Source organism: Clinocottus analis, unplaced genomic scaffold (genome assembly GCF_023055335.1).
Source record: "Clinocottus analis isolate CAN_PGR_092001 unplaced genomic scaffold, fCliAna1.0.p SCAF_24, whole genome shotgun sequence".
NCBI classification, from domain to species: Eukaryota; Metazoa; Chordata; class Actinopteri; order Perciformes; family Cottidae; genus Clinocottus; species Clinocottus analis.
Genome location: NW_027175976.1, coordinates 9,283,647 through 9,305,210, shown reverse-complemented (window position 1 = coordinate 9,305,210; position 21,564 = coordinate 9,283,647). Strand labels below are relative to the sequence as shown.

The window sequence follows — 21,564 nt, the reverse complement described above, 5'->3', positions numbered from 1 at the left end:
TTGAACATTTTTAGAGAGAAGATAAAGAGTGAGCTTTCTGCCTGAAACCTCTTAGAACAGTTTTTAAACGTTCTTTCACAGCTTCACTATCACAACAGATGCATCTGTTCTTTAAGTGACCCCAGCCATGTGGCACAATCAAGCACCACAGTGGAGAAAAATGAAATAACCCAAGTGAAAAATTAATGGCTGGCGGTCCGCACGAAAAGCAGCTTGGAAAGAGTTTTTTCCCGCTCCTATTGGATGAGATCATCAACTCTTATTATGTAAATCCTTATAAACCTGTGATAGTTTCTGAGGTATGAAACCCAATAATAGTATGGGGGGAGGGGCAGGTCCTGATTCATAGTTGTCATGTGATTGCAGCATCATTATCTGCAAATCCAAAGCTCCCATGGCCAAAAGGGAATTCACTGACTTCATCCTCCTTTGTGAAAACCTTCAGTTACTGGCTCTCATTTTTCAGTGAAAGCTTTCCTCAATTCACTTCTCTTCCACCACTGTGTGGTTTGAAAAAGTGTTATGATAATGACATAGGCCAGTAACAAAACACACACACACACACTTTATACACACATACACACACAGTCACATTTTAATGTGTTTGTTAGTTAATAGAAGCACTGCAATTAATTAAAGTCTAAGCTTGGCCTGCAGATTGATCCAGGACCAAGTTGCACACTTGCAAAACATCTGGCTCAAGTAAGCATGAAGTCTGCTGGAGATACTCTCAAGATAAATTTTCCAGTGTAACCTACGCAAAATGAAAACATAGCGCTTGGTGGGCAATCTATCATCCTCCAAACAGCAATAAAAAATGTACTAAACAAAAAAGCCATCAATCCACACTGCAAGGGAAATGAATTTAGCAGTAATTCCGCCAAAGAAGTGCAAGACTTCGTTACGGCATAGGGGGAGAGCTCACTCTATTATGACATAAAGTTACATTTTGAAAGAACAAAAGTCTGATAGTCCTCTGGTAGTCTAACAGGGTAGCTGCTCTACGGCCACAACAGGTGCATGGACTTTTTGGCTATATGTTTTGGTCCAAGTGCTAACTGCGCTCTACTCTGTCTTCCTTTCTTGATTCTATCTGTCCTCTTACAACATGAAAAGTCTGCAAGTCGTCGGTGTGTGTCAAGAGAGCCACTGTGCGAGCATCGGAAAGGAAATGGCGAAATCCAAACATGCCAACTGTCCTCCTTCTCTGCATCCAAAAGCCTTTTCTGCCAATCCGGAATTGAATCCTCCTTTTCTAACCCTCAAAAACTATTTTCTATCTTTCCAATCTCCTTGACCCCCCCCCCCCCCCTCCTCCTCCCTGCCCTCTCCTCCTTCCACCCTTCTACCAAGCCACTTTGATGTTTTCTAATTTACAAAAAAGATAGATGACATCCGTCCTCATTTCCTAATCTATCTTCTTCTACAACTTCATCTTCAGCTTTCCTCTTTCACCCCGTCTGTCTTCCAACCAAGTTCTTACCTTGGTAACCTCTGCCTGCCCAACAACCTGCCACTTGACCCCATCCCATCTCACATTCGCTAGTCTATTGCCCTGACCTTCTCAACTGGCTGTTTCCCCAACTCTCTGAAGGAGGCAAGAGTTACCATTCTCTTGAAGAAACCTACTCTCAACCCGTTGAAAGTCAACAACTACAGACCCGTCTTTTTTCTTCCCTTTCTCTCTAAAACTCTGGAGTGAGCTATCTTCAATTAAGTATCCTCCTTTCTCCACCAGAACAACCTTCTGGATCGGTCTGGATTCAAAACAGGCCACTCAACTGAGACTGCTCTCCTCACTGTCAAAACTGCTAGAGCAGCCTCTCTCTCCTCTATCCTCTTAGACTTGTCTGCTGCCTTTGACACAGTGACCCCACAGATCCTTATCGCCCACCTCCAGGAACTTGGTATAACATGCACTGCGCTCGCCCTCTTCTCATCCTACCTTAACGACCGCACCTACTGGGTAACTTGGAGAGGATCTGTGTCAGAACCTCTCACAACTGGGGTTCCTCAAGGCTTCGTCCTGGTTCCTCTCCTCTTGTCTTCTCTTCTCTCTGCACACCAACTCTTTCGGCTCTGTCATTTGCTCGCACGGCTTTTCCTACAATAGCTATGCTGAATACACCCACCTGACCCTCTCGTTTCCCCAATCAGAAACACAGGTAGCAGCACAAATCTCTGCCTGTCTGGACAACGGAATGAAAGACTGAAGTAAGAGAAAACAGACATTAAATATTTTTAGGGTAGAAAACAAAGAGCCATATAGGGAGTTGGCAAGCTGCTAAAACGCTATAATGCTTTCATAAGAAAATACACGAAAAAATTAATACTAACTTTTTATGCGATATCATACAAACCTTTGTATGAGGATACGTTGTATACATCCATTCATACTAAACAAAAATAAAATTCACATCCATTTAAACCCTGATGGCATGATTGAGTTAAGGGTCTGAGAACTTCTATTTTTTCAAAAACAAAACGTGTGAACGTTGTTGACCAATTGCTGCGTGACGTGCAAGGCATATTGAGGAATAGTACTAAATGTGTCCTGTGCTTTTTGTGAGAATCAGGATGGAACTACTGGTAATTGCCTTGGAGGCACAAACATGGAGGAAGCATTGGCAGCCAGTGTGATTCTGTGGAAAAGAGGCGGAGAAGAAAACTACCAAAGCTCCACTGTGTCTAGCCAGGACCACAGATGTTGAAAAGTCCATTCCACACCAGTGCAAGTAAAACCTGCTAGCACGGGAGGGAGACATACATGGAGAAACCTTTGCTTTGCTTTCTCACAATGCGTCTACACAAGGTGCTCCAGCCAAAGGATTTCTTATCGTCCGTCTCTGACATCTATCAGAGCAGATATGCTTCTATCGCAAACAATCCAGCTGTCTACCAGACCCGTGCCACCAAAATCCACAGCCATGGAGGAGTGAAGTGAGAGGACTCTCAGACAGAAGAGACATGACACAGCTGTCTTGATTCGCCAAAACAACCAACATTCGCAGCAAATGCATGGATGGAGTGATCTCTGTGTAGTCAGTATAGAAACGATCAATGAGCACTTAGCATTTATAGTGACTTTAACCATTAACATGTACTTAAATTTAACATTTTCACATAAAAACTTCAATTCAGAGATATGCATTTAAGAATCTTTGGGCTGGTGGGTATTTGATGAAGGTAAGGGGTGAATATGGTGAGTTCTCTGTTAGTGCAGTAATGGGCCAATTTATTGTTCAGATAGAAAAGTTCATGTCCTAATCGTACCTGATTTGAATATCTGGATTATAAAGCCTGCCCCAGGTGTAATGCCTTGTATGATTAATGGCAGTGGAAGAACTTGTTATCTCTGCCTCTCTCCCTCCCTATCAGTGTGGGCATGAACTAGCTCACTTTCATGTTTCATTAATCTTATTCAGGCTGTTGAGCACATCTTTAGTAAAAAAAAATCCTGTCTCATCAACACTGTTACTTTGGACTTGTAAAAAAATGTCCTTTTCTCTCCATGGAAAAGAGAGCAGCGCTTTTTCTTTCCTTTTTGGTCAGCTCAGTCAGCAGCATTGACACCATATTACTCACCCGTGAGACCACTGAACTGAAGTGCTCACACCGAGGCACTGCCCCTGGCTTTCCGATTATCACATGGTATAAAATTTGTATATATTTCTATATCACTTGCTTTGCTACATTCTCAAAGTATCATTCTAAATTGTAATTTGTTCGATGTTGCATCACTTTAAAGTCACCCAATGGTTTTCGGACTACGGTTTTAAAGCCTCGAAATTGGCATTTTGGCTGTTGTTATCTAGTTTTTTGCAACTAAATAACAGAAGGGGCTCACCCTAAATCATACAACCATACCTTGCTTTGTGGTCTATTTCAGCGGTCGCCAACCACCAGGCCGCACAGAAAAAAAAAAGAAAAAAAAGTGGATTCCTTATCAGGTCCAAAATATGTTTTATTTTGAAAAATGACCAGATACATACGTCTGTCGAAGCCTCTTGACACATGTCAAGAGGTCACGTGATACGTCACCTCAAAAATTAAACTCAAAAGTCTGTTTAAGAAAACAACTCTGCCGGTGTTCTGGATAAAAAAATCAAGTAGCAATATCCTGAGATTGCCCAAAAAGCTCTGCTTTTATTTCCAACATGCTGTCTCTGTGAAGAAGGTTTTAAGTTACGGAGTAGACGACATAAAGAACAAACGTTTGGTGCCGTTATCACCCTAAGATGGGACCGGCTTGTTCCAGAGAAACAAGCTCAGGGCTTCCCACTAATTCGGTGTAATGGTGAGTTGTATTTTTATGCATTTTATATATGTTTTATATATGTTTTTATGTCGGTCATATAATTTTATTGCGTCATATTTATCGCCCACATCATAAAGGCCGGTCCGTTAAAATATTGTCTTACACAAAACCGATCGGTGATGCAAAAACAGTTCGGGGCCGCTGGTCTATTCGACTCTAAATGGAAATCTTACTTTGTTGTCATGATTGGTGTCTCCTATTAGCAGATGTCTAGCCGTCTCTGGCTATCATGTTGAAAACAACAACTCAAACAAAGATTGGGACAGATTGAAAAAAGACTCTAATCCATGTTCTTGACATGTGTGAAAAAAAGACTCTGACCCATGTTCTTGACTTGTGTGTTAAAGAGTTATTAGCTGGCAGTAACAAGTGAAGCAGTTGGTGAAGCTAACACTAGCTAGCCAGATGGTTAAGTGTTAAGTGTCTTGCCCGAAGACACATTGACATGCACTAGCGGAGCTTGGAATCGAACCGGCAATCCTCTGATTAAAGGACGACTTTGATTTACCACTGAGCCACATATGACCTGTTGTAGTTTTTTTTAATCCATGATGATAGCCTTGCAGCCATTTTGCATACATATATATATAAAAAAAGTTGTTTTAGTTCCATTTTTTGTCAAGAATCAATTAATTTAGTGACACGTCTACATTTAAAAAAAAAATCCTTTCATTACAGAGTCTAGTTCTCACTCTGTTGACTTGAATGTGTGACACTCCTTTCTGCCTGTTTCTCGTGTCTCACAGCGACTAAAAACAAGCTGGTGTTTTTTCCATTAGAGTTGAGATTAGGGCAGAAAGAGCTGACAATTGGATGTGTGCTATTACCATACAGCTGCTTCTGCTGTTTACCTCCTCCTCTCCATCCCCTCCCTCAAGCTGTGCTTCTGTCTGCTATCCCCCTGTGCTTCCCACCTCTGTCACAGAGCGGGAGCCAGGTAGTGACGCATCATCATTCGTTATTCCATTGAACACTCTGTTGATTCCCCCTCTGAGCCTCTGTTTCATATCTCATCAAGAAAAATGACGGCCCTAACCGCGGCTGGCTCCAGATTAAAAAGTCAGGTGTGCTGTGAAGCCGGCAAACCTAGACGCAGCAAAAAGCCTTTCAAATGAGAGAAGAGGAGTTGCGAGAATATATCAATTGGATGCCTCAAATGTCCCTGTTAAATTAGGCTGTAAATATCCAGACGCAGCCTGAGGAAGCCACAATTGCTCACTTTTTGAAGGACTTCTTTGAACGCACCTTGGTTTTTGTATCATTCAGAAGCCATCTGTAAAGACAGGGTTTTATATTTGAAATATGATATACGTTCACTCTCACCTTTTAGACCTGCTGAATGATGAACTTCTGAATTATTGTATTTGGAACAAAGGCCAATTAACAACCACATGAAGCTTTGCTCTAACTGTACTTAAGGCCGGGTACTAAAACTCAAAACTTTAGTTTTAACTGAATTGTGTCTACTGCGCTGATAATCAACATCTATCAGGTCAACATAACATACTTGTTGAGGTAATGCCTAGTAATTATATTAATGTCACACCATTTCTTATAGTCAAGTTCTTTGTGGTGAAATGTTTATGAACACTGACACATTTAAGAGCTTCAGCTCATTTCATTAAATTAAAACATGTTTTCCAGAAAAACGTGTAGGCAGCAAAGTCATATATTAATGTATTATTTTGGAATCGGGACTAAAAAAATTGTAGTAGAAAAAGAATAATGTTACCCAGCCTTCGAGTAATATGCCCTGAAACACGGTACAAAAAGGGTACAGGTAATAGGACTATTGATAAGGCCCGGAGTTAAGGGTTCTGCTATTGGTACTTTACAAGTTACAAAGTGATGCATTCTCATCCCAAACCTACTCTCTCTCTCTTCTTTCTGCCATGATGTGTGTCTCACGCTGTACTGAGCCAGTGTGTGTGTGTGTGTGAGTAAAGCACAAAGACAAAGTGTGTAATTTTTTGTGACATTTGGCCAGAAGAAGAACATTAATCTGCAGGAATGTTTGTGGAGCAGCCACCTGTCCTCGTTAGCAATACCATATACACAGTTTGATGATAAGTTCGTCAATGAAAAATAATCACTCAGCTAATTGTTAAGCAGCTCAAGAAAGATTATTTGTGGAAATATGAATAACCAAGCAATGCCTATTCTTTTCTTTTATCACAATATAATAATCACTAAGAGTATCAATCAGGAATCAAGCCAATATGCAATATCAATAAGAGTATTAGTATCAATACAATTCCAGAGATTCCCATTGTGAGTAAAAGGAAAGGCAACATTTTGAGAATAAAAATTTTTAAAAAAACTTAGGATGTCAGAGAATAAAGTCCCCCAAAAAAACTCTGGCGTTACACTCTTAAATTTACAAGAAAGAAAAAAACATAATAACTTCTTTTTCGTCAAGGACCCACTTTAGTTTGCAATGTTTGATCAATCGCATCCTGCTACAAACACCATAAAGCCAACAAAGCGTCAGTAAATAACTGACGTGTGCAGCAGTTGGCTTTTAATGTCTGCTAAAAGGACAAAGACTCAGATATAGAAGTTGTTCTCTACTTTCCTGTAACTTCAACACTATTGGTGTTCATAAAAACAATAAAAGACCCCAAGGACTCACTCAGAAACTGTTTGTTTTCCATTGGAAGAAGAAATCTTTAGCATATATCTAATAAATAACTGATGTGTTAGTTGATTTCTTTCAAACAGACTGGTCACAGATGAGGTTGGAGTTGAAGATCAATTCTTCAGAATTCTTTATTGGACATGGATCATGGCGTAAAAAAACACAGTTTGCTGTATTGCAGATTGTCTTCAACTCTCTGAGGAAAACATAAAACCTGTACACCCTCCCATCACATAGGGGTGGGACATACATGGGTCATCTTAGACATAAGTCCATAATACATTGTGTTGTGACTGCTCATAAACTGCTGTAATGTTACATACAATGTTACCAATCCCAACATGCTTATACGGGAGATATAAAATATCTCCACATTGGCTAAATACATTGTTCAACAGGGCTAACTTGAGGACAAATTACAATGTAATAAAAATGTACGTATTATGTTTTTATAAAATAACAGAAAGAACATAAATGAGAATGTGTATATTTCTCTTCCATAACCTTCTTGTTGCGCATAGGCTACCATAAGCATAAGAACACTATTTTAGAAGCACAGTACCTCGCCATTTATGTGCTTGAGTTTTTAATAGTCCATCAAAGTAAATGGCACTAGTACGGCATGCCAAGGGTGTGACACGGTTAACAAAAAGTTCTACTGAGGACTAATAACTATTACAAACTACAAGAGGAAAACCAGCAGTGCTGAGGTAATGTCTGCATCTCTTCCAGATGATCTGAACACTTTCTACGTATGGTGTGAGACTCCCTGTATGTCCAAGGCAGATATGTGTAAATTCTCCAAAAGCATTAACCCACGCGAAGGACCGGGACCTTCACATTTTCCACCTCTCACTGCTCCAGTACGTTGAAGAAACGTCAGTCAAGTCCCTTTTGGTTCAGGTTTTAAGTCTTAGGGGACCCTTGGATTGGGCCCTGGATCCCCGACTTGTCGGGTTTGCTTAATAATGCGCGTGAGACAGACTGTGTAGTAAAGCCGACATGTTTATTTCGCGCTCCCTCCGTAACCGGCCCTCCCCCCAAACATCCACTTCCTCATCCCATTGGCCCACAGCCTACCAACATAGGGCATCCCACTGGTCAAACACACATGTCAATCAACTAACATTGAACAATACCACACCGCTCGCAGTCACCATCACATTAAATTAACTTCAGTACCATTCTATGTGTTAGATTCTCTTTTTTGCTTGCATGATTTTCTTTGATGCATATTTAATGAGCATTGTTGAAGGGAGCCTAAGATCCTAGATCTTCAATGCCAATGAATGCTTCTCTGTAATTGTTGTGCATATGACATTAAAGAGCTTGAAATTAATGTTGAATGCAGTGAGTAATGTGAGTGGGCAGCTGTTAATAAGCAATGCCTATAATGAAAGTAAGTACGTTCGTTTTATGAAAAAAAAGTTACTTATTGATTCGTGTTCAAGGGCATGTAGCCAATTCAACCCTTGTGCACAACTGTCCTGAACAAGTGAAGACAGAGGATGTCTATATGAAGGCAACGCTTCGAAAGGGACAAGAAAATCCATGGTCTGGTTTCAAGCACTCTGACAGAAGAAACTCTGAATAAGCCCATTTAAAAGAAAAGACCAGCTCTGAATCCTCACAGCGTCATCTGAACAGCCCATTTATAATCTCTTCATCATTATACAAATGTATCTTGACTCACTTTGGGTAATACTAGTCCTCAGAAACAGCACGATAGCTATTGTATGAAAAGAAAAGTGTGAGATCTTCTCGTGGGCAGCTGTGGGGTGTCATGGTTTCTTTCCTGGCATATTCAACTGAACATGGAGGAACATGTCCCGTAATATGAAACTGACACTGCTCAGTGTACTGATGTGTGATTCAGGCTGGAACAGCTACAGTCACTGGAAATTGTTAAGGCCTCTTGAGAGAGTTGCTTTGAGTGCTAGTGACAGTGTATCGTCGTAGCCATGCTTTTTATTATTGTTTACACTGCTGTTCATAAGACATCAATATCCTAAAGCTGAGCTCTAATATGGCAAAGTTATGGTCAGGCCTATTTGTTATGATTACTGCCCCAAAATAAGAATAAAAGGTAACTGGACATTCATGTAGCACCTTTCTCGTGGTCTAACCACTGAAAGCCCTGTTAACCACGTGCAGTGTAAAGGTCTGAGGGGGTCTGAGACACTTCAGCCACTCCTGGTGTTCATGTTCAGTCTGTTGCTTACCATAAAGATGTTTGTTAAAGACCAGCAATTGATTCACTTTATACAAAAGCAATAAGTGCTTTTCATGTTTTCCAGTTCAGTTCAGTTTTTCTTCCTCAGTGAGAAAAGTCGATCTTTGTCGGCTTGAACAAGTGCACTGAACATCTTGTGATGTGAGGAAAATTATCCTCTTTGAGAGAAGAGTAAAGATCCAGAAGTGATCCTGACTTAATGTGCTCTGCCATAGGGGATCAGAGTCAGGAGCTTTGCGCATGAGCGATTAACTTTCAATCTGGACGCGGAGGCTGCAGGTAGCCTGCCAGTCTGTAAGCTTTGTGGCGCGAAGTTGCTCGTTGAGAACAGAAGCTAGATAACAATATGTGCTTTCACGTCAGGCTCAATTAGTCAACACTGCCTGTCGGTGAGTCTATAGCGTGCATCTTATTTATTTATTTTTCATGTTTGATTGACCTCACACGGGTCGGACAGGGAGAGCTGTAAGATGCCCAGGTCTGAACGACACCGTCTGGGAGGGATTTGAAGATTTCTTCAACTTTTAAACTGACATTTTCAAGACGATGGTTGAAGGAATCAATATATCTGTATATTCTGTGCATCTTGTGGTATGCATTTTCTTTTTCCATTTTTAATAGTTTTTTTTATTAAAAACCTACAGATTTTGTAAATTAGTGTTGCTGAGTATTTATTTGACTGGTCTTTCTGAAGAAGTAAAGTATGTTCCAGAGTATTGCAAGACAATGGAAGATTCATCCAGTTTCTTAGCTTCCAAAAACTACAGCTACCATGACTTTGCCAGCACAGCGCCTTTCACAACATCATGGTCACCATTTCTTTATTCATCCCTGCTTTAAAGTCCCTTCACAGCATTTTAGCTGTAATTTCCGCAATCAGCGACAATAGCGATCTCCTGCAACAGATTTTGATGCTCTAGTTTCACTTCAGAGGCCTGTCTCACGAAGCTGGATTAACATTAGTGATATATCGTTCGTGAACTATTCATTCAAAATGAACGAATCCTTACAAGGACTCAAGAGTAATGAGTCTTCTCAAAAAAAGATTTGTTCGTGTTCTCGTGGCCGCGCACCGGGACTTGAATCGGCTCAGCCAAGGAAACAGAAATGATTTGTTGAATGCGGGTCACGTGAAAAAGGATCCAAAGACTCATACAAAGACCGGGTCAGGAAATGAACCAATCACTTCTTTTCCTAGTACTGAGCCTATGCAGGTCACGTGGGAAACGGATCCAAAGACCCGTATGCGGCAGATGAACAAAAGCGGAGGTGAACACGAAGACACGGTCAGAAGTCCTGACCGTGTCTTTGAATCAATGATTCGTTCTTCTGCCAGAGACTCATATCCGGCAGAAGAACGAATCATTGAACCCAAGACTCGGTCACGATTCGTTCGTCTGATGAACGAATCGGCATAGGCTCAGCACTGGCAGCCAGCTAAACAGTAATGATTCGTTCACTTTGACTGGGTCTTCGGTATGGATCTTTGGATCATTTTTCACGTGACCTGCATAGGCTCAGAAGAGGAAACAGAAAATATTTGTTTGCATCCCATTTTTTGTACTTTACTTACATTTCAGCGTAATTGTTTACCGTGATAATTAAATGGTAGTGTGATAATAAATTACCCTTTTCAAATAATCCAAACTGTCACGATGCATTATTTTAATGCAGGAATTTTATGCCACCTGATCCCACCTCCCCCACCTGATTCGAAAAAAGATTTGTTCATTCTAATGAACGAGATTCAAAGAACCGATTTGGTAAAATGATCTGGTCTTCACATCACTAATTAACATACCCGGGGTTTCCCTCAGTTATCCAGCTGCACTTAACCAGATGTCCACGGTCTCGCTTTTTGGTCTCACAAAGTCGGTTATCAACTCGTTAAGTCAACCCAGGAGTGTGTCATCTAGATCTGTGCACGTAAAAGGCGCGGAGTTAACTCCGTTTAACCAATCGTGCACCATGGAGAAGCCGCCAAGAGCAACGTAATGAAAGAATACATGCAAAAAGCAACACTGCTGCAGCAGCCAGAAGTCGCAAGGAATCGTGGCAAAAAACTGCGACTCCGTCAATGCGTAAATTACTGGGATTGTAATATTAAATCACTGTCTAAAATGTATGTGCCTATTTTGATTATCTTTTCGTTTTAACAATTTAACCTCATTTCAGTTGCAACCCCAGTGTAGCTAAAAGAACATGAGAGCAAGTTAAAACGAAATACAAGAACATAGTTCAAAGCGGTCAGTAAGTTTATTATAACATTTTCCAGGGTACATGTATGATGTGAACAATATACATGCATAGTCTACACAACAACTCCAACATGTATGATGTGAACAATATACATGCATAGTCTACACAACAACTCCAACGGGTTTTGCCGGTCACGAAACATGCGTCCTCTGCAGAGCGCTGCTCTTACTATCTGTGTCTTTCCTCAATGGGATTCTGTAGAAATGGGCGGGCCATTTTTCCAGGACAATGATTGACCAGTAGGCGTCTTATATCCCCGCTGAGACCTTATTCGGGAACTTAACCTGCTCGGGAGCAGGTTAGGCGTTCAGTGTAAGTAACCGGGCCAACGTACCCGCTAAGAAGTGAACCAGCTTTGTGAGACGGAAAACCCAGAGTTACTCAAGAAGTTACCTCGCTAAACCGAAATCCAGATTCATGAGACAGGCCCCAGGTCCTTACAATCAATCTTTAAAAAAGGTCTGTAAATCATGAGCTAAGATTATGATAGCTAGGTGACAGCATGCATCACATGAACCATATTCCTAGAGACACTGGATCTTCAAACAATTAAATGTAAACACAATGAAATAATATTAGCAAAAGCCAAGCATATTCAATTACATATGCATTAGCAAGATGTATACTGAACAATAAACAATGGCAGGGTTTTTTTCTACTTTTCATACAAATAGGTCAGACCTGCCACTGTTATTTGGTGTCTTTAAGAGATATTTGGCATCTTTTTTAGACTGACTTTAGACTCACTGCGAAAGGCTTCCAGAAAGTCTGAAAATATATCTTAAACAGCCGTGAACCCTCCTCACTTTTAAATGCCTGTCAGTGCAGAGAGCGGCTGACATCAGCCCCTGCCTGCATTAGTTCAAATGAAACACATTAGTTCTAAATAAAAACAGACATTGGCTGAAAAACAGGCAGTTAAGTAAAACTAGATAGAGGACCTATTGTTTGACACATTGTTGACATATGGTTCAACGTTTTATCTACAGGCTACTGTGTTCTATCATTGATCTAGGATTTTTATCCAGCTTGCAAAATACCCCCGGGATAGGAGCAAGAGGAAATTAATAAATGATTTACGTCAATTAAAAACAATGCTGATACTGAAATGCAACTTTATCAGATAGAGCAGTAATAATGAAATAAATTCGGCCTTTACAGAGACATCCTGCTCATTAAAACCTTACCTGAGAGGTATTAATGTGGTGAGGAATAGGACTGCATTAGAGGTGTTCATATTGCTTTGGCCATCCCATTTAAAAACATGACAGGTTTAAAATTAGTGCTGTCATATTAGCACGTTATTAATGGCGTTAACGCAAACCAATTTTAAGGCCGTCAATTTCATTAACGGCGTTAGCATTTTAATTTTTCAATGTTTTTCTCGCAAGCACCACGCTGGATGTAGCTCAACCAGAAGCAAAACAATAGGCACGCCGTTTGGGCTTTGAAGCTCGGCTAACGTGACATAATAAAGACATGTTATTAATTATATATATATATATATATATATATATATATATATATATATATATATATATATATATATATATATATATTAGGGCTAAATTTGAAAAAAATTAACTAATTATTCGGGTGATTTTTCTGCGAATAATCACATTATGTGCCAAATTCAATAATGAAGTAAAACCTAGTGTATTGCACGCTTTTATTTGTAAGTAATGTTATCAGAATAACATAACAGCACTCTGGAGCAACAGAAAGTTAACATACATACATATATAGTTTATAAATATTTTTTCTAAGACAGGTACTTTTCAGTAGTAAGGGTCCCTGTGGGGGACAAACCACTCCTTACTTTGTCCATGTTCAGTGTGTTGCTTATCTTAAAGATGCATATTAAAGACAAGCAATTTATTCAGTTTATACAAAAGCTATAAGTACTTTTCATGTTTTCAGTTCAGTTTTTCTTCCTCAGTGAGAAAAGTCCAGTCTGTGTCGTCTTGAAGAAGTGCACTGAACATCTAGTTGAATGAGGTGGAGATGTGAAGGATAGCTAACAGGTATCAGCAGCAGCTTTGCGCATGCGCGAACAATGTTCAATCTCGGGACGCTGGGCTTGCAGTGCGAGCCTGCCGGCAGACTGAGCGCCTGTGAAGCTTTGTGAGGCAACTCAGCGACTCGCGGCAGCTGAGAACAGAAACTACAGAACAATACGTGCTTTCACGTCAGGCTCAAGTTGGCAAATCATCCGGTGAGACGACAGAAGTGCTCTGCGCACATAAATTAATCACCTTCAAAGTAAAAGCCCCCAATTTTTTTTTTTTTAAATGCAGTTAACGCATGATCAAATAATAAACGCCATAAATGGATTGAAAAGTTAACGCAATATTAACGCGTTAATAATGAGTCTGAACCACGAAGCCACTTCATCCGCAGCGTTGCGCGACCCCCCACTTTCTCCCCCGCCGCCAGTACCACATGTGTCTTGACTCTTCAGGGACCTCCAGACTGCAGCTTCAGGGCAAACGCAGCACGATCTCACTTTTACGGGCATGGAGGAGGTCACACCGACCTGCAAAGCTATTTTGACTACTTTGACAAGAGAAAAAGGCGCGTCCACGCCGTGGAGCAATTGTGCCGTGAAGCAATTGTGCCGTGAAGCAATTGTGCCGTGGAGCAGCGCTCGCAATCCTGACTGACCGACTTGACCAGAATAAACCCGTCAACAATGCATGTTGTCCAGATAACCACCAAACGACCAGTCTCATTTAGTAAAAACAAAACTATCCAACAACATTAAAAGCGCGTGCGCGCGCACACACACACACACACACACACACACACACACACACACACACACAGAGCTGCTGTGCCGGTCTGACCAGCAGCAGCAACAGCAGTGCTGTGTAGGATTAAATACAACTGCACATGTAAAAAATAAGTTGCAAAGCCAGCATTTCACTCACCACATTTCTGTAATCCTCTGTGTGAAAGGCGTCATTAGAACAGAAGCAAGTCATAATCCACTAGCAAGATAGTTTTTTGGTTAATCTGGGACCAGGTGGACTCTGCTCGACTGTCATGCTGTTAAAGTGGGTGGCGCGCGCCAGTTCGTGAAGTGTTTTTTAGCGCTGATTGGATAAATTATCCATCAATCCATGTCTATCATCTATCATTTATATCTTTGATCAGTGATTGGCTAAACTGCTTTTTAGACCCGCCTTTTTTGGGCCAAATCGATCTGGCCCCACGATGTGCACTAGCAGCAGAGACGTGCACTGGAGTAGCTGAGAGGTGAACGAGTAGAGAGGACGAGCAGGAAAAACAGATATTTTGAGCAGATATCCCATTTTGTATATATTATCAGGTATATTTAATAGCTCAAAATACTAACATTGACCATTTTTATTATTTATTAATATTTTTATTTTTATAAATAATAAAAAAAGATTAATTTTTTTTGGTGGCTCAAGGTGGGTGGCCCCGAGGCCCTCTATTGGCCGGTTGCCACTAATATCCAGTCTGAAATACCACTTGATGGCCAAGCACACAGCTGATGCTAACTCTGCGCCCCCTCGTCATAGCTAGACAAGAATGGATGATTTCGAACAGAAACATATGGACACCACAACGAAGAACAAACTTATTGCAGCCATAGCTAAATGGATGCTACTGTGTGTAGCCTGTTAACGTTGTAGAGGACGAGGGTCTAGCTGATATAATACCTATCGCACGACTATCCAAAGACAGGACCTACGAATTGCCTTCGAGAGCCAGGTTCAGAACTTGCACGAAACTGAAAAGGCTAAGGTACAGCAGGCATTGGAGAAGACAAAAGCAGTTGTGCTGACTAGATTACTGGACGTCCCTTAGTAATCACGACTACCTCGGTGTCACAGCCCATTTCTTTGAGCCACAGTGGAAACTTGAGTAATATGCTTGGACTGTTATGAAGACAGAAGAAAGGCACTTCGCTAACACTGTTGCAGGGCACTTTATGAAAGTAGCTTGAAAGTGGGACATCGAACACAAAGTGCACTTTATATTTTTTTGTAAACCCTTGTTTTACTGAAATGTGCACTTTATAATTTTATTTTGTACCGCCCTGTTTGGCAGTTGTTTTTCAATCAAATAAAACATTTGCATAAAGCAAGCCAATCCACTTTTTCATGTTGATAAGAGCATTAAAAAGAAGAACAAAATGGACGATTAATCCCGAGTTAACTATGACATAAATGCAATTAATCGCGATTAAATATTTTAATTGTTTGACAGCACTATTTAAAATAGAATAAATGATTTTTAAAATAACACTGTCCAGTATAGTACCACCAACCTCAGTAGTAAACAGAGGTGAATGAACACCTTTCACAAAAACTGGCCATTAAAAGCCTCTTAAGGTAGAATATGTGGTCGAGCTGGTGTTAAGATTTTATAGCGCAACAACATTGGACAAAACAACAAAATATGTAAGTGTAATGTACAATAAACAGTTTCCGATTGTGAAAACCCCAAAAGTGACTAGTTAAAAAAAGCAACAAAATAGAAAACACAATTCTATCCTATCAGATACAAGAATGACTGACTTTGTGAAATTTGCTTTCTGTTTTGTGTTTGTTTTCCTGAATGTATAAGTATTATATTATTCTGTTGTGTTACTTGAAATGGTCATGTGAAATGTTTTGGTGTTGTGTTATATAAACTGTTGTGTTTTCTGTAATTTGATGGATGGATGGATGTTTTGTGCTAAGAAGACATGTTTGTTTCCCAAACAGCAATAAATACAACAGAATCCAATTTAGCACTTCCATACTGTCATGAAATGGTTTGTTGTGTCTGTTAGACGTAAACTGCATCAACAACTTTGAGGGACATTTCAAATTGAAGGATAGGTGAAAAGCTTTGAAATGGGATTGGCACAAGCTGTCTGTTTGATACTGCCGTTGCTGACTCCCCGCTCACTACTCTTCCGTCAGTATGTTCTGCATACTGCCTATTAAAGGCTTGCCTACTTATTTGGATGGACTGCTCACATATTGGGAATCTAAATGGTCACTTGATAAAGTGAAAGATCTATCCTGCAAAACCGACGCAGCCAGAGGCTCTCACATCTCCGAAAACAATTCCAACAATTTATTAGTAAATGAACTGTACTTGTACGGCACTTTTTAAGTCTTTCGACCACTCAAGCGCTTCAACACTACATGACATCATTTACCCAGTAACACCCTAATGGCAGAGGTTACCATGCTATGTGCCTCCTGCCCATCAAGACCGTAAATAACCATTCATACACACAGCTTGCAGGAGAACTGTGGGGTTAAGTGTCTTGTCCAAGGACACGTCAACATGGAGTAGCGGAGCTGAGGATTGAATTGCCGATCCTCTGATTTATGGATCAACCACAGAGCCACAGTTTTTGAATAAACTGTCTACATATGCGGAATTTAAATGGTTACTTTCTCACGTAAAAACTAAATTGAGTGACACATTATCAGCGTTAACAGTTTGTTCAGTAGACTAAACGCCTGAATAAACGCTTCAAGTCGCGGTTACACCTGTGAACCGGAGCTGAGACGTGCGGCTGCAAAGAGCCTGTGAAGACATCTACGTAGATTATAGTGACAGAAAATTTGCTGTTTGAGACATGCGAGTGAAAAACATGTCCGATCCACTTGCAGTCTAGACAGGGTGTTAGACAAGTATGCACATTTCTAGCCCTGCTAGCATTTTTTTTTTGTTAACATTGAAAAACATTGGAAAAACTGGCAATTTATATACAACTATAAACAAAGAGTACAAAAAACAATCACCCATAAAAAAGTCATTAAGAATATTTAAAAAAAACCTTCAGTCACTGTTTGACTGAGCATGACGGTCTTTGTAAATCGTAGCTGATCTGGTCTGGTCTGTGATGCCTTTACAGTACAGTATGAAAGGTACAAGTTGCCAGAGAGACCACAGATATAAAGTCAAATATTCTCTCACTTCTTTGTGGGAGGCAGTTTGTATTTCTTTGCTACTGTCAACACTCTAGGTGGGAAAGAACAAATAGTGGTGTCTGAACATGGACAAATGGGACACTATTTTCTGATGCAGTCACATTTCATTATGCACACTGATCAAAAATGTGAGGCACTGCTAGTAAAAGCCTCAGGCTAACATTCAGACACACTAAGCGGGAATTTCCCCCCTGGAATTATTTAGATAACAGCCACAAACCGCTAATGACAATGTGTTGTAAAACTTGATGCAATCACACTTTCCTAAAAGGTTTCAAGCGTAAATATTTTCACCTCACTTCGAACTGTCTCGACCACATCTGCATCTAGATACCTCCAGTCACAGCATTCCACCGACTCCAATGGCATTTTACAGCATTTACACATCACTACGCTTCAAAGAAGTCTGGCAAAGTGGATTTACCAAGCAAAGCCGACACGTAGAGAAACAAACAAGACTTAAAATGGGGTAGATGTGTATCCTAGATAACGCACCTTTGCTGGAGAAGCTGGAGGGTTGAATCTGCTGGCACAGACTAGAAAGGAGTCGGGTTGGGGTTTGCTGTTCTTCACCTCGGGATCATCGCCGAGAACAACGTGGTTGAACCGGCCGAAGAAGTCTTTGTGTTGGCTCGTCTTCAACTTGAACGTTGCGCCGGCGGAGCTGGTGGCCACTGCGATAGGGATATTGTGCTTCTGGAGATGGTGCACCAGTTTCTCCACACCTAGTGGTTGACAAATTGCAAGTTGAGACTCAAGGTTAGACCAATACATGACGACACAAGGCTAAGAATCCATGTTCACAAGGCTAAGAATCCATGTTCACAAGGCTAGTCCATATTAACTCACGAAGAGTTCATCTTATGGATTGTCTTGAAAGTAAATCTCAAAACAACATTTATGGGGCCTGTTTCAGCTGGAATTAAGTCAGGTTGTTATTTTCTAATGCTACTACTTGATGACGTCAGAAATTTAAAAAGAAAAGTATGGAATAGCAAAATAATATGTGTTTTGAGCTCAGGAACTAAGAGTAATATTTTGTGCAGACACGCCGAACAAGATTCAATTCAATTTATATCGCCCAAAATCATAAATTGGCTTAAATTTGCTTTAAAATTTAGACACATACGACAGGAATTACAAATTGTAACTTGCACATTTCCTGGACCCAATGAAAATCAGTATCAACAGGTAACCACTGATCGTAACACTACAGCCAGTACGAAACATTAGCTACTTTCAAAAGATTTTTATTTTTTTTAATTAAAATTGAATAATAAAACATCTTCAACCTAAATATATATGCAATGAATATTAACAAAGTTTTAAGAAAATTAAAATAATAATTGGGGTGGAAATATCAGTGAATTTTTTTTTTTTTAAGTTTTCAATTTTTTGGGGATCTTTGGCACTTAATGTTTATGCAGGACTAAATAACTTCTAAATATGACAGAAATATATTAATATGACAAAGAGTCCAAATTTGAATCAAAAAAAGTGAAAACTAGTAGATATTCCTTTTTGAAAGCTAAAGGTTCCTTGTTTGTTCTAATTATTATTATTTATTGGATTACTGTAAAACATTCAGCAAAAAAATATTTGCATTGATGAGACGTGACACAAACTTCCAATATATAAAAAAATCATAATTAAAAAAGTTTTTAAAGTAGAGCTATAGGATTTGGTCAAATAAATTTGTTTTTTTCACATCATGCGACACATGAAATCCCTGACGGGAACTGCAAGGTCTTGGTGAATTCATGAAGATGTCTTTATTTTATTTTGAATCTAATGGTAACCAGAGAGCAGAGGGAGAATGTCTATCTCCAGTTTCAAGGACAACGACAATAAAAGTGTAATAAAAACTCACTCCTTTCACGTTCCTGTGAGGTGAAGAGAACATGGACGCTGAACACTTCTCTTATCCAACAAACTTTGCTTTTCTATAATGCAGCTGCACCACAATTCAAAATAAAATTTAGTCCACATATCAAGACTAAACATGTTACAATGGGTTGACAGGGCCGTCCCATTCCAAATACAGCCATGAAATGTCCTCTTAAATTCAAATGTGCCATCAGTAACTTAAAGGAGACCAAGACAAAGCCAAAGCAATATGAAAGTAATAAAAGCCAGGTCGTAACTTTACTGTCAGCTGTGTGAGCAATATTGTTAACTTGGTGGACAAGTTCTATTAGTTTCTCTTCATAACTTTCTCCCACTATTACTGACATATCTACAAAAAGAAATAGTATGTGCAATATTACTTTTCAATGTCATTGACAATATCACACACAATGTTACTTTTCCATTTTAGTTTCCATATGGCACTGGGGTCAGTATTAAAACATGCACACATTGTGTGCACCTGAATATAAAAGTACACAGAAAAGTATTCCAATAGTGAATGGACTTATTTATTAGCTTGATTCTAAACTAATAGTTTAGAATGCTTTCATTCTAAACTAATTCTAGTGTTCATAATAGAATAGAAGAAGTAACATGGCAAACTGGATTAAGAGAACCCTCCCTCATAAATGATGACATGACTTAATATAAATTTAAACTTCAACTGACAAAACCAAGCTGTCACTACTACTACTACTTGGTCATTGGTAGTTAATTTAAACTTTTTCAAGAAAATTGTTTAACTGCAGCTTTAGGAGAATTAAAAATAATAGTTAATGTAATCCAGCTCTGATCTAAGTCTATTCCACTGCAACATATTAGATAGTTTTTGCTTCTTTTTTTTATTCTTATGTAGCAAAATGGGACTACAACTACATTCAATACATTACAATAAATGAAACCTTGAGCCCGGAACCCGCGTAGACCTGTCCAATACCAGGTAAAAAAAAAATACTGAAGCACAGTTGCATACAATAGAAGCAGTAGCATGAGGAGGAATAGAAGTGACAGCAGCCCACGCGAGAGCTCATTATCGGCCACTGTTGAGCTTAAAAACAAATCAGCAGCGTTTCCCTGTTGTGTATTTCAGTAGGGGCCTAAAATATTTTAAAGAGGTTTATGTGGTAAATGAGGCATACCGGGCAAGAGTTTGGCAGAGGGGAAGATCCTGTCTTGTATCAGTCTGGTTTCAGTGAGGAGTTCCTCTGCGGTAATGGGAAGCTCCAGCGCGTCCCGAATCATTTGGGCACCATCTAGAGCCTTTTTCCCCATCACTGACGCCTTCAGGTCCCATGTGTACTGCTTTCCGAAGCGGTCACAGATTTCCTGGAAGGAGACAGTGTACAGTCGCTCTGTGTCTGAAATGAGAGAATACAAAAAAAAACAATTACCCTTTCAACCACGTGTCATTTACGTTTGCTGGTGAATAACAGTTGGGACACTGTTCATTTTCTAAAATAGATACAAATGAATTGTGCCACAGACTGTTAGCGGTGACCTCAAACTGCACCTTTTAAAGGAAACACTTCGAGTCTCTTAAAAATCAGGTTATTTCCTACTAAGACAAAAGTTCAGTATGTAATACTTTTCTTTCCGCACAAAGATATATTAAATAGCCGAATTTCCCCGCAGGTATATTTTAAGGCACATTTAGTCATTATGTTCAATATCATTCGTTGTGTTTGGCCGTGTGCAAAGAAATCATAGTCTTCATGCTTTTTTCTAAGCAGTTCGGCATGGAAGCTCCGCACGATAACAGACTTGAGTTGAGTGAATAACTGTATGCTTCTACGGAGCTTTAGCGGAGGTGCAGCCACCTCGTGTGAAATTATAAACACCGCCACAAGATATAACACACGTAGCCCGTTTCAACACCTAATAAAAGTCCATCCATATCGAAAATGACATGGCTCACGGGTTTGTAGGCGCTCCCAGAAGCAGACATGTTTGACTCGTGTGCTTAGTTCCGCGTTGAAGAGTAGAGGAGGGGGGCAACAAAAAAGTAACCCGATATATGTTGACAGGCATACACATGACTACGTGTGCGTGTAATGTTCCGATATGAGGTTGGAATTACGTTTTCATACGTTCTTCACAAAACACAACCGGGGAAAAAATGTTTAGTTTGAAATTGAGCTTCAACCTGCCCTGCTCAGGGAATGCTTTTAGCTGTTCCCGCGCAGTGTTCACTGGGAAATGAAGTCCTGACTGAATTCTAGCGTCCTATCTGTTTTTTCCAGGT

The 21,564-nt window shown here is 39.9% G+C and overlaps 1 protein-coding gene across 1 annotated transcript in view; it reads right to left on the bottom strand.

Annotated features, from left to right (window-relative positions):
* The window catches only part of pudp (pseudouridine 5'-phosphatase), a 43,179-nt gene extending 21,900 nt beyond the window's left edge, over positions 1 to 21,279 (bottom strand). Inside the window, exons 1-3 of the mRNA XM_068590699.1 lie at positions 21,198 to 21,279; positions 20,462 to 20,680; positions 17,910 to 18,139 (exon numbers count right to left, since the gene is read on the bottom strand). Coding sequence (XP_068446800.1) covers positions 17,910 to 18,139; positions 20,462 to 20,680; positions 21,198 to 21,267 — 519 coding nt within the window. The 5' untranslated portion in view covers positions 21,268 to 21,279. The remainder of the gene's footprint in view (positions 1 to 17,909; positions 18,140 to 20,461; positions 20,681 to 21,197) is intronic.
* Between the last annotated feature and the right edge of the window lie 285 nt (positions 21,280 to 21,564).